Source organism: Callospermophilus lateralis, chromosome 12 (assembly GCF_048772815.1).
Source record: "Callospermophilus lateralis isolate mCalLat2 chromosome 12, mCalLat2.hap1, whole genome shotgun sequence".
Classification (NCBI taxonomy): Eukaryota; Metazoa; Chordata; class Mammalia; order Rodentia; family Sciuridae; genus Callospermophilus; species Callospermophilus lateralis.
Genome location: NC_135316.1, coordinates 111,637,819 through 111,650,507, shown reverse-complemented (window position 1 = coordinate 111,650,507; position 12,689 = coordinate 111,637,819). Strand labels below are relative to the sequence as shown.

The window sequence follows — 12,689 nt, the reverse complement described above, 5'->3', positions numbered from 1 at the left end:
GTTTTCACATTCACCCACACATCCCCAGAAATTCTGGGTATTGTCAGAATTTCAGTTTTAAGAAAGGAAGTGGTCATCATTAAGGTTCAGTTCTATTCAGGCAGCCCTCACCTCAGAGGCCTCTGGGAACTGTAGGCCACCGATTATGCTGGGAAGTGCAGCCCATCCTACCTAAGTAGGACCTCTATGCCACAAGCCCACAGGACACCCCTGAGGATGGGTAGTGCAGTTCAAAGCTCTGCTAATGTGGACCTCGATGGGAAGATGTCTAGGTGCTGCAGGCTTCCCAGGGCTTCTGGGTAGAGTAGTCTGGCCTTCTGTCTGCATAGCCCTCACCATGGAGGCCTCTGGGAGTTGCAGGCTGCAGGCTCATCTTGGCACCTCCCTCTGCCAGGATTCTGTGTAGTGTAGTTCAGTTCTCTGTCCTGCAGTCCCAACCACAGAGGATCCTGAGAACTGTAGGCCCTGTAGATTACGGGCAATGTAGTCCCGGTGTTTTGCCTGCATACCTCTTTCAGTTGGACTACAGGGCTGCAGACCACATTTTCACTCTGGCACTATGAGAATTGTAGGTAGTAAAGTCAAGTGCTCTACCTGCCGTGCTCATCACAGAAAACTCTGGGAGTTACAGGCTGCACATCACCCAGGCACCTCAGGAGATTCTGGGTAGTGTAGCTGGCCTTTTGCTCTTGCAGCCCTCAGTGTGGAAGCCTCTGGGAACTGCAGTCCCCAAGGATTGTGGGTGGTATGTCTTTCTGCCCACACAGTCTTCACTGGAGTGCCCTCTAGGAACTGCAGGCTGCGTTGGATCCTGGATAGTGCAGTACCTCCCACAGCTGAGGCTTCTGGCAGTTGCATGCTACATGTTTGCCCAGGTACCTCTGGGAATTTTGGGCAGAGTAGTCTATCATTCTGCTGCTCAACCTTCACCATGAAGTCCTCTGGAAGCCTCAGGTCACATGCTTTCCCTGGTACCCTGAATATTTTGGATAGTGTAGTTGTTCTGCTTGTGCAGCCCTTGCTGCAGAGGCTCCTGGGAGTTGTGGGCCCCTGAGGATTCTGGGTAGCATTCTCACCAAACAACCCTCACTATGGGGTCCATAGGAGCTATAGGCTGCATGCTGGCCCTGGTCTCCCAAGGATTCTAGACAATACAGTCTGATGATTGACCATACAGCCATCACCCAGTGGCCCCTGGGATTTGCCAGATGACCCTCCCCACTGTGAACAGATACACCCATCAAATCCCAGCATCATCTGTTTTCCTCTATAAATTTTAGTCACATAATTAAAAGAACTGCTCAATATAGCCATGTTACCAATTGAAAATAATCAATAATTCCTTAAGATCAAGTGCCGAATCAAGATTTCTCAATTATTTCAAATAAATTTCCAGACATAAAGGAATTGGGTTCAAACTAGCAGCATCCCAGCATTTAATGTTTCCCAAGTCCTCTTTCTTCAGCTTATCACCTATTGATTGAAAAAAGTAGGTAATTCAGCCTGGAATTTCCCAGTCTGCTGGTATGGTCTGGCTGTTCCTAGTGTCTGGGTTAGGGTCAGGGGGTTGCCCATGCCAGGCACCACTCTACACTGAGCTATAACCCTGCCTTAGGCCCTTCTTTTAACATTCACTTTTCCTTTTTCAGTTTCTGCTTTGTTATGTTGATGCCACAGCTATCTTTGCAGGATTGGTGTTTAACACTGAACTGGCTCTTCATTAAATAGACTTTATTGCTGGCTTATTTCCTTCCCTAATCTCTATTTCTCTGAAGTTAAAAATATAAACCAACTTCTGGTTAGTGTTCAAATAATTTTATTAATTTTTAAATTATTCTTATATGTAACATGTGCCTTTGTAAGCACATAGCTGTTCTATAACTATCAGTCTGTCTTACACTGAGGTCATATTGACCACTCACACCAGTTAACAAACAGACTCTGTCCTACCCACACAACCCCAAAGTGGGGATGAGGCTTTTGAAGCCACATGGGGGTGACCCTGGACATGACTGTCTACTGTGTTCCCAGAGAAGTCACACCCAACATAAACAAGTCAGCCAGGTGTCCAAGGTAGGAAGGTTGCTGGATGGAGTTTGCCAATGACAATAACCAGACCTTAAGAGATCACTTCTTTGGTCTTGGGGAATCTTACCTGGTGATCATGGGTATGGGGCTGGGTTAACTGCGGAGGCACACGTGAGCCTGATGACTGTAACATCTGGGCAGTGGAAATCATTGATCCACAGATAGTGGAACAGATGTGTCAGGGAGGAGGCTAGGCAAGGAGTCAGAATCCCAACTTCAAAACCCAGGTGTGGTAGCCAGAACAGCCCCCAAAGATATCCAGGTCCTCATTCCTAAAACCTAGGACCACAGCAGTTGACACGACAAGAAGGGTTAAGGCTGCCCTTCCCAATGCAGGAAGGTGCTCCCAAGCCACCTGAGCGGTCCAAGTGACCACAGTACCCTTCAGAGCAAGGCGAGGCAGCCACTGGAGAAGGGCTAACAACAGAGCAGTCAAAGCCAGCAGCAGACTGCTGGCTTTGCAGAGGTGGGAAGGGAACTGAGCCAAGGAAAGCAGGGACTCCAGCAGCTGAGGGCACAGGAGTGGGTTCTCCTCAAGCTTCCAGAAGGGGCCATGCCACCACATGGGACAGTCAGGGAACCACCAGTGTCAGCAACTGTGGGTCTGAGCCACATCCTAGATACTGTGACAGCAGCAGGCAACTAATGCACCATGTGATCACAATTACACCTCAACAGTCATCGCCAGATTAGGAAGGGTACAATTTGGGGATTTTGAGGTCTGGGGCTGCAATTCAACTAAAAAAGTAACCCTGTCTCATGATGCTTGCAGATCTATTTAATAAACTCTTCCAGGTCTTCATTCAAAACAAAGTCACAGAATCTACTACACCAATATTAACAACAAGAGTGGTATCTGCTATAGCCAAGATCAGGTACAGCAGAATTAATAACCAGTCACTGAACACACAATGGACTGAGTTCACTCCCAGGATGAGAATGGAAAGGCTTGGAGTGGGCCACACTGATGAAGATGCTGCCACATAGGAGGCACATAAGTCCAGTCCCATAAGTTAAGCTCTGAAGAAATGACAGGAGGTGAAGAGCTGGAGCCAAGAACAGCAGCTTCCCCAAACAGGGTTCAGGCTGAGGGCAGTTAGCTAAGTGAGCCCAGTGTCACATTGCTGGTTGTGCTCCGGAGCCTCCAACACCACATGCTTCACAAGGCTGCACAGGGCAGGGAGATAGGAAAGCCCAGGATCACACAGCCTGTTAAATGCTCAATGCAGAGAAGAGGCTTCCCCCATGGAGCTCCCACTGTTCCTGACGTGCTGGTCACAGGACCCACAGAACACATGGCTTAGAAAGTGCTGCTCATTGCTATGTTGAAAACAAGTGAAGGTGCGGGGCAGGGACCTGGATATTGTGTTACAGCAAGGAAAACAGAAGACATTACTGACATGAAAGTCTTTTTAATTTGGTTAATACACATTTGACAAAATATCTTAGAATAAAATAATCCTGACCAGGTACAAGGTATTTACAGTAACATAACTGTGAAAATCAAAACCGATATATTTCTTTAACATTTACAAAAGCTCTTACTATGAATCTGGAAGACTTTCAACTCCTACCCACTACTCTGGTCTTAAACCCAACAGGGGGAGCGAGGCCCAGCAGTACGAGGTACAGAACACTAACACATTTGGCAGTTAAGGATCTGCTGTGGGCTGGGGTGTGGCTCAGTGGCAGAAAGAGCACTGGCCTAGCAAGAGGTCCTGGGTTTCATCACCAGCACCTCAGAAGAGAAGAGGGGGAAAAAAGCTCATCTGAGATCATCCATTAATTTGTTAGTGTGGGCTGACAGGAAAGTGAGGGCAGGACAGCAGATGGAAGACTCAGATGCAGTTGACTGAGGACGAGAAGAGCCCCCAGGCCTTCCTCACAGCCCCTGCAGAAGGCTGCAGATCACTTCACAGACTTCCTTGCCTTTCCCTGTCAGCAGAAAATCAGCAACCCTGAGACTCAGCTTTCCATGACATAGAAGTTCATGAGCATCTAAAAACTGTTCAAGATTTATAAAATAATCTTACATGATCAAATAGAAAATAACTCTTAGGATTTTAAAATACATCAGGGAAACAAAATTTTTCTTAAGTTTACTTTTCATGCCTATTCTTGAACATTCCACCTAATAATTTTTCATGTGGTGCTGGGGACTGAACCCAGGGCCTGGCACATGCAGAGCAAGCGCTCTACCACTGAGTTGCTCCCGAGCCCTGTACCCAATAACCTCTATTGTCTGAAACTGGGTTTTACACACACGCAGACATATTTTAACAGGGGTTCAGAACTTGCTCATTTACTATACAGAATGCCTACTTCTCTGTGTTACTATTTAAATATATTTAAAAGAAATGAGAAGTTTTAACCATCTGAAATATACAGTAGAAATTTGTTGATTTACAAGACAGCCACATAACAGCAGAAAAAAGTACTTATCCTTTCAACACTAGTGAGACGATCACACACGGCACACGCTGCACATTACCATCTACTGCCCAACCAGGCCACGTAACAAGCTGCAGTCTCCAGACAGCACTGTACAGCAAGTGTTCACACTGCGCTCAAAAATCAAATCTGTGGCTCCTCCAAGGAGGACTCAAGAGCTTCCATCAGCTTTTTATTTGCCTCTTCATTATGCCTGCTTTGACAATGAGTTAGGTGTTTCTTAAAGCCTCTCGGGAAATTGGATTCAAAATTACAACGCGGACATTTAAGTAAACTTTGCCCATGAGCTGCTACATGATTCTTAAGGAGAGATTCCAGAAGAAAGGCCTTTCCACAAATTGTGCACTTGTAAGGACTGTGGACATTGTGCTTATTAACCAAATGATGCAAAACAGCACCTTTCTTCATAGCACGACAGCAACAGATCTTGCAATAATATTTCCCCTTCCCACGCTTCATGTATTTCGCAATCTCCTCTTCTGAGATAAATGCTTCTTTTTCTTCAGTGAACTGTAGCACATTTCTGGATTGCTCTGGACTTGTCATGTCCATTTTGTTCTCTTTGCCAAAATCAATCGATTCCACATCCACCTGCTCTTGATCACTGCTGGACTCCTGGCCCTTCATGTCTATGGCATCCAGGTCTGCTCTGAGGTACTCACTGCTGCTCAGCTCAGCATCTGAGCTCTCCTGGCTATCCTTCTTGAGCTTCTTGGAGGAAGGAAATAGGGCATCTTCCAAGAGTTTCTTGGGAGTGGCCAGAAGCCCTTCCTGAACCAAAAGATCACATTTTTGGTCCTCCGCGGCATCTATCTGCAGCTCATCCCCAAGCTCTGCTGCTTTCTGAGCCTCTGAGAACACAGCAGACTTGGGCAGTTCAGGGAACAAGGCATGCTTCCGGGACTCTGGGAAAAGAACACGTTTCCGTGGCTCAGGAGAAGCAGGAGGGGCTGCTCTGGTGGGCTCAGGAAACAGTGCAGACTTTCGAGACTCAGCATCAATAGAAAGGACAGGCTTCCAGATATCCGAAGCCATTCTTGGGGACTCAGATGACCCAGAAGGACCTGGCTTCCGGGTTTCAGGGAAGACAGCAGGTTTCTGAGGTTCCATGACAAAGGAAGACTTCCAGAGATCAGGAGAACCACCACGGGAACTTTTTTGAGACTCAGAAAAATCAAATGAAGCAGGAGAAGTTTTCCGCTGGTCAGAAGAAAGCTTCCAAAGGTCTGGTGACCCTGAGGGTTTCCTGAGCTCTGGAGAGCCTGCTGGGCTATGGATCTCTGGGGAGAGTGGCGGGCCTGGTCTGCGAAGTTCAGGAGACACTGGGGGAACTGCTTTCCAGTGCTCAGGTGACAAGGCAGGGGATGACTTTCGGAGCTCTGGTGGTCCAGACTTCCACGACTCTGGAGATGTAGGGGGAGTTTTCCAGGAGCCAGATGAGACTGAAGACGACTTCCAGGATGCAGGGGACACAGATGGAGCTGGTTTCCAAGGTCCAGGTGATATAGAAGGAATTGGTTTCCAGGGTCCAGGAGAAACAGATGGAGCAGGTTTAGTTGGCTTCCAAGGTCCTGAAGATGCTGAAGGACTGGATTTCCAAGGCCTTGGGGATCCAGGTGGCCCTGGCTTCCAGGAACCTGGCGACACAGCTGGGGCTGGTCTCCGGGGCTCTGGGGAGACAGCAGGAAATGGCTTCCAAGGTTCAGGAGACTCTGATGGGGATGGCTTCTTTGGCTCTGGAGAGGCAGTCCGGGTGGGCTTCCGAGATTCTGGAGATGCAGTTGGGGACAGCCCCCAAGACTCAGGGGAAGCAGCCAGAACCGGTGACTCAGGAGATGAGGCTGAAGGTGGTCCCCCTGTGTCTGCAAAGTGAGAGTGCTTCTGAGGCTTAGGGTTAGCAAGAGCAGCCTTTACTGGCTCAGGAGACATAGGGACAGGTTTCTGTGGCTCTGGAGAGGGGACAGGGACAGGCTTCTGCAACTCAGACACAACAGGTGCTGATTTTGGAAGCTCAGAAGAAACAGGAACAGGTTTCGAAGGCTCCAGAGGAGGAGTTGTTGCCTGCTCAGGAGGAACAGCAGGGCCGGGTTTCTGAAGCTCCAGTGGAGCAAGAGGATCAGGTTCAGGGGACTCTGGAGACAGAACTGGACCTAGTTTCTGTGTTTCTATGGAGAGGGAAGTCCCAGGTTTCAGGAGTTCTGCTGAATTAGAGGGTGTTTTCTGGTGTTCGGGAAGAGGGGGCATTCTCAAAGGATCTGTTTCTTTGTTCAACTGACTTTTCAGTTTATCATTCCATTTTTCTGGGGCTGCATGTTTGGATGTGATATGATAGTACACATTGGAGTACATTTTGCTGGTGAAGAAGCATTTATGGCAGTGAAAGAGCTTTGCGCTTTTCTGGTAAAATATCATCTTACCTAAACCCCCAGCATCCATTTCATCACAGAATTCTGGGTGGATGGTGCCCATGTGGATCTGCACATTTTCATAATCGGTGCCTCTGAAACTGCAGTGGTCACACTCCAAACGTACAGATGGTTTCCGAAGTTCCTGGAAAACTTCCATCTTCTATCACCAACACATTCAACTGTGTTCTTGAAAAACTTTCAACACTGTGCAACAAAGTAAAAATAAATTATTTTTACAGACATTGTTTTAAATAAAATGCTGTCCTAGCTCACTCTATAACTGCATGATTTTAGGTCTAGAATAGCATATGCTTTATTAGATATATCTCTAAAGGTTCTGAGAGACGCATATGGAACTAATTTAGAATCCTAGGTACTCTACTGGTTTTCCATACCTTATCAGGACAGGAGACAGACAGGCGCAGGTGGTAGGAACATAATTCTAATGAATGGGCAACTGTGCTGACCCACACATGCTTTCTTTTCTAAGAAGCAATTTTCCTGCAGCACTGACTGGCCTAAGTGGACAGACTATGTCACATTCCTCAGCAAACTACCTATTATCTGAAGAGAAATGCAGGCCTGAAATAATCTGTCTCATATTTATTCACCAAAAACACTAGCTTGCATAAAAATTTCCTTGCAAAACTGAGTTTTAAATTATGCTTTCTCATTTCTTAATTTTTTAACCATTTAATAAGCTTTTCCTAATTTTGATTTTTTTTTTAATATTTTGTTTTAGTTGAGACACACTATCTTTATTTTATGTGGTGCTGAGGATCGAACCCAGTGCCCCGCACATGCTCTACCGCTGAGCCACAATCCCAGCCCCTTGTTCTTTTTTTTTTTTTACCTTAGTATTGGGGTATTTTGCAGTGCTGGGACCTGGGATGGAAACCAGAGCTTTGCGCATGCTAGGCAAGCTCTACCACTAAGTTGAGCTACACCTCCAACCTGATGTCACTTAATTCCATCTGGTTTAAGGAAACAAGAATCTAGCCCCATTTTTTCACCCTGAATCACCTGTCTCAACAACCCTGATCACATAGCTTTTTTTTCCATGTGAGGACCATTTAGTATTTACTAACTTCCATGTATAACTCTACTCCATATTCTTCTGCTCTGCACTGTTTCCCTCTCTACTTCCCTTCATTGCTACTTCTGTTCTGGTATGCCAATCTCAGCATAAGAGCATAAGAGATTCTATAATCACTGTATATTGTTGAGTTTATGCCCCAAGTGGGCTGCAAAATCTTTTCTCATTACCAGCCAGGCACAGTGGCAATGTGCCGGCATCCCAGCTACTCAGGAAACTGAAGCAGGCGGATGCCTGAGCCCAGGAGGTTAAAGTCAGTCAGGGCAACACAGGGAGGGCCTGTCTCTAAAACTTTTTTTTAAAAAAGTTTTCCTATCAAATGGCACTTGACCTTTTACCAAAACGACAAGCCACTGCAGACAGCATGTGGGATGTTCTGTGCCAAGGACGATGGGGAAGGCATATTCTTTCTATGGGACTGATCCTCAGAGAGCCGAACAGGTCAGACACTTCAGTCACAGCATCAGAACACAGATGAGAAAGATTGGGAACATGCCTGATTCTGATACGTTCTGCTTTTTCCCCCCCTCTTTGTTTCTGGTGGCACTGGGGATTGAACCCAGGTGTATGATAGGAAAGCACTTTACCAACTGAGCTATACCACCAGCCCATAAATTATGTTTTTAAAAATGCTACTGCTGACTACTGTTTTAAACTACCTCTATCAGTAGTGTCTCATTTGCTTTTTTTAGTCTTTTTTTTTTTTGATCTAAAGCTAAACAGAAGATAAACATTGCCCAGCAATTATGTCTTTTAGAAAATCACTTTTGGGCCCAACAAGACTATACCAGTAGAAAAATATAGTTATAAGTTCTGAAGAAAAATCTCTAAAATGATTAACTTATAAACATGATGATCAAACATGCTTCAGATTAAGATAAAATAAAGATTTGTCTCAATAACCCCATCTGGCAGTGGCGACAGTGAACAGCCAAGAGCTGCTGGTAGCAAAGCAGCATCACGACACACATCTCACGGGCATCACAGAGCTCAGCTGGTCTCCCTTCCTCTTCCTGGCACCTAAATTCCACCATTCATGCCTGCTGCCATCAAGTCTCATCACTGCACTCAAATAACCTCTTTCTTCAAAACGTTCTTCAAAGAATGTGAAATAATTCATTCTTTATACCCCAATTCTACAGAGACATGCATATGCAGCATACCTTCATGCAGTAGTGAGACAGTTGTGGAATTTTTCCTCGATAACTCCAGCACTTTTCAAAAATTTTTAATTATAAAATATTCTCCTAAACATTAAAAAATGGTAAGTATTAAAACAAACAAACAAACAAAAAGCACATGCAAAGAAATGCTAGGGAAATAGCGCTTTATAAATCCTGAAAAATGTTTTTAGGGTGGAGAAGAAACAGTATAACAGACTCTTCCCTGCCACCTACCGGCTATCTCCAGGGACACCTAAGTGGCCTTCAAAGGAGAGGTGGTCTACATGGCTTTCTAACACACAGAAAACAGCCTCAGTGGGGCAAAGATGAGAAGCTGAATCGGGGTGGCGGGGACAAAACAAAGGAAAGGTAATCAAAATTACAACTCCGTGATCATTTGGACCACTCTTGGTTCTATGTCCCTCTTGCCATGGGGACTCCTTCAATAGTGAGGGATCCCACCCAGTAAGCCTAGACAAAGCACCAAAGCCTGCAGTAGATACCCACTGTTCTTTTCTCACTGTGCATTACCATCAACTATGTAATTATACCCCTATAATTATAACCAGACCCCTCTCAAATTCACTACCTGACTTTAGCTTACACAGTCTTGGGTACAGTGACCCATACTCTTTCTTACTTCTCTGTCAGGCACTCACACACCTGCTGGTGCAGCGCATAAGGAACTGATGTTCTGCTGATCATCAATGTTGTTGACATGCAGCCGTGGAAGAAACAATACAATCGACAGGACCCACAGGAAAAAAGAAAGAGGACTGGCAGGAGGCATGATGGAGGTGTTCTGATGGAGAGGAGGAAGGGATGACTACCCAGTGACTGCTCTGGCCTATTCTCTCCCTGTGTGCATTTCAATGAGAAAGTTTCCTCATCTGCTGAGATTGCTGACAAGAGCAGAATAGAATACACTGGCCATGAACAGAAAACCACTGCCTATATATCCTGATAAACTCCAGCACTTCCACTTACTCCTTCCTGTCTCCCCTTGGCTCAACACCTGACCATGCTCCCCCATTCATCACTCTGCTTGCTACCATGGACAACTCCAGACCCTACAAGCCTAATGTAACTTGCCTGCTTACAATCCCTATCTGCCAAACACCTACAGTACAAAAACATCTCAGCACAGCACAGAAAGCTCCCGACCAGACTGCATTTTCAAAAGTGCTGACCACATACAACTCCCTGACTCTTCTGAACCTTCTGGGTCTTTCCATAGACATTTCCTGCCCTTTACATTCTGCCTTGCTACATACCCATCAGGCAAATCCTTTCATCCCTCAAATTGGTTACCTTTTTAGACAATGGCCAATTTCCCATTCCCCAACCATCCTTACATCCAGCTATATGCATACTTCCATGGTAGAAGTCAGCCTGATTCCACACCAGGTCATGGTTTTCAGCACATAGGACTATCCACTTACTTACCTCTGAAACCCTCGTACACCCTTTAAACACTGTGTGCTCAGAAAACATCTGCTCAATCCCAACATTCTCTTAAGAAGGCTGAGGATCCAATCTTAGACTCAAGAACTTTAAAACCAGAAGTGACCTAAGCACCCATTTCAGGGAGCATCTACTTTAAAATTCCAACTTAGGAGACGAGGAAACTCAAATCTGACATTAAGTGGCTTGCCCAAGATTATAACCAGCATCTGACCAAGACAAAACAGACTTCTGTTTCTCCAGACTCTCTTGAGTGCATCATGATCCAATGAACACACTGAAATTCAGTAAGGCCTTGAGAAGCCAGTACAATGGACCAAAACTAACAAAATGAACCTTATCGAACATTTAGAATTCACACACCAATTGCATAAGTACAGCACTACAGAGAGCCATGTCCCATATTCTGCACTGGGCAAAGCATCCCACACTCCACATACAAAGTCTCTAGCTCTGGGCAGGAGAGATGGCACTCCAAGAGTCCCTAGCAAACTAGTGAACATGCAAAACAGCAATGCAATGGCAGGTGGCACTGGAAAACAAGTCACTTAACTTCACATGCAGAAAAACTATGGATAACACAGAAGCTGTTCTAGAAGCAACAATGGAAGCCAGCAGAACAGATTTTAGCTCCACAGTTTTACAAACTACTCCACCATGAACTGGAGCAAGATGCTTTGTCAGTAGGGCCATAATTAGAAGCTAGCAACTGGTATAGGAACAGAGAGTTTTGAGTCCAATCTCTCTGATTTACAACTGAGAAAACTGATGCTGAGGGAGGGAAGCAGCTTCTCAAAGATTACAACATTAGGTCAGAAGACCATGGATTCTAGAGTCCAGGTCTTTGTTGTAACACAATGCTCTCTTTCCCACTCTGGCTGCACCATTCACAGGGGCATTCCAGAAAAGTCCAGAATCTTAAAGTCCAGCTTTAAGATTAAAAAGATAAGAAAAATTCCCCTAAGTTTCTGAGCTTCTAATACTAACTACAAATTGTCAAGATTAATAAAAACTTCTCTCTGCCTACTTTTCACTACTACGGACTGCATCTTTGATGCTCTGCCCACCCACCAGCATGCAGTGCCACACCACATTCTACAGCATTTATTTCCTTGAGGTGCCACCCGACGGACTGTCTTTTAAAATATATTCTGATATGTAGCTTTTCACATTAAAATCCAATTATGCAGAGCACGTTTAAACCTAATCGTGTTCTTAGTCTACATACGCTTTAGCTCTGTTCTTCATCGCTGGCTGGTTCTTTTAATTAACAAAATTATTTTTCGAATAGTTTTATGCTTTAAGCAATTTTAACAGGAGACACAAAGGTTTCCCACAAACCTCTCCTACACCCCCCGTTTCTATGACTACAGCTTGCATTAATTAGCGTGGGGCATTTCCAACAAGAGTCGCCTGGAGAGCGACCCAAACACCGGGCTCACGGGCATCCGCCAGCGTCCCTCGGAAACGTCACCGCCCGCGGGTTCCCGCGCCCGCCGCCGCGCGGAACCGTCAGCTCGTAGCGGGACTGCATTTTCCTCGGGGTCCATCACCCCGCCCCCGCTCGCCCACGCTCCACGGCCCCGGGCGCAGCCTCGCGCGGCCGCCGCTGACCGCACAACAGCGGGGAGGGCGCGCGGCCCACACAGCGACCCGGCCCGCCAGCTCCTCGGCACCCGCTCTCACCCTCGGCGCGGTGGCGCGGAGAGGCCTGCTGCGCGGGATCCCTAATGGCGGCTGGACGCGGGGACCGGAAGTGCCGCGTGCCCGCCCCGGAAGTGCAGTGCGCCTCCCGCCTCCGTCCTCCCAGTGCCGCGGCGAGCGTCAGAAGGTTCCGCTGCGCAGGCGAGTGCCGGCGTCCCTCGAGTTCTCCCGGTGTCTCCTGGCTTCCGGCGTCCGCGGGTCTCTGTGGTTATTGCCGTTTGAGCGGGTTTATTTTTAAAGGCGCAGGGCTGGGCCGTGCAACAGCGGGGCGCCTGGTGGCTGGAGGTCAGGCCTCGTGGTGTCACCGCCACCGTC

General features: G+C 46.6%; 1 protein-coding gene across 4 annotated transcripts; it reads right to left on the bottom strand.

The window, feature by feature from the left end:
- Positions 1-3,330: 3,330 nt before the first annotated feature.
- Positions 3,331-12,443, bottom strand: Champ1 (chromosome alignment maintaining phosphoprotein 1). Of its 4 annotated transcripts, none has more exons than XM_076872440.2 (3): positions 12,357-12,443; positions 6,957-7,151; positions 3,331-6,401 (listed from the first exon to the last, which is right to left on the bottom strand). In XM_076872440.2, the coding sequence occupies exons 2-3, from the start codon at positions 7,102-7,104 to the stop codon at positions 4,663-4,665; spliced, it is 1,887 nt and encodes a 628-aa protein (XP_076728555.1). In that variant the 5' UTR covers positions 7,105-7,151; positions 12,357-12,443; the 3' UTR covers positions 3,331-4,662. The 4 variants fall into 4 exon arrangements, with proteins under 4 accessions (XP_076728555.1, XP_076728552.1, XP_076728551.1 ...); XM_076872437.2 differs by adding an exon at positions 9,207-9,290 and having other exon boundaries at positions 3,331-7,151; positions 12,357-12,418; XM_076872436.2 differs by having other exon boundaries at positions 3,331-7,151.
- Between the last annotated feature and the right edge of the window lie 246 nt (positions 12,444-12,689).

Bases quoted from the DNA above. Each gene is read 5' to 3' on its own strand.
- Champ1 (XM_076872436.2), bottom strand. From the start codon at position 7,104: ATGGAAGTTTTCCAGGAACTTCGGAAACCATCTGTACGTTTGGAGTGT.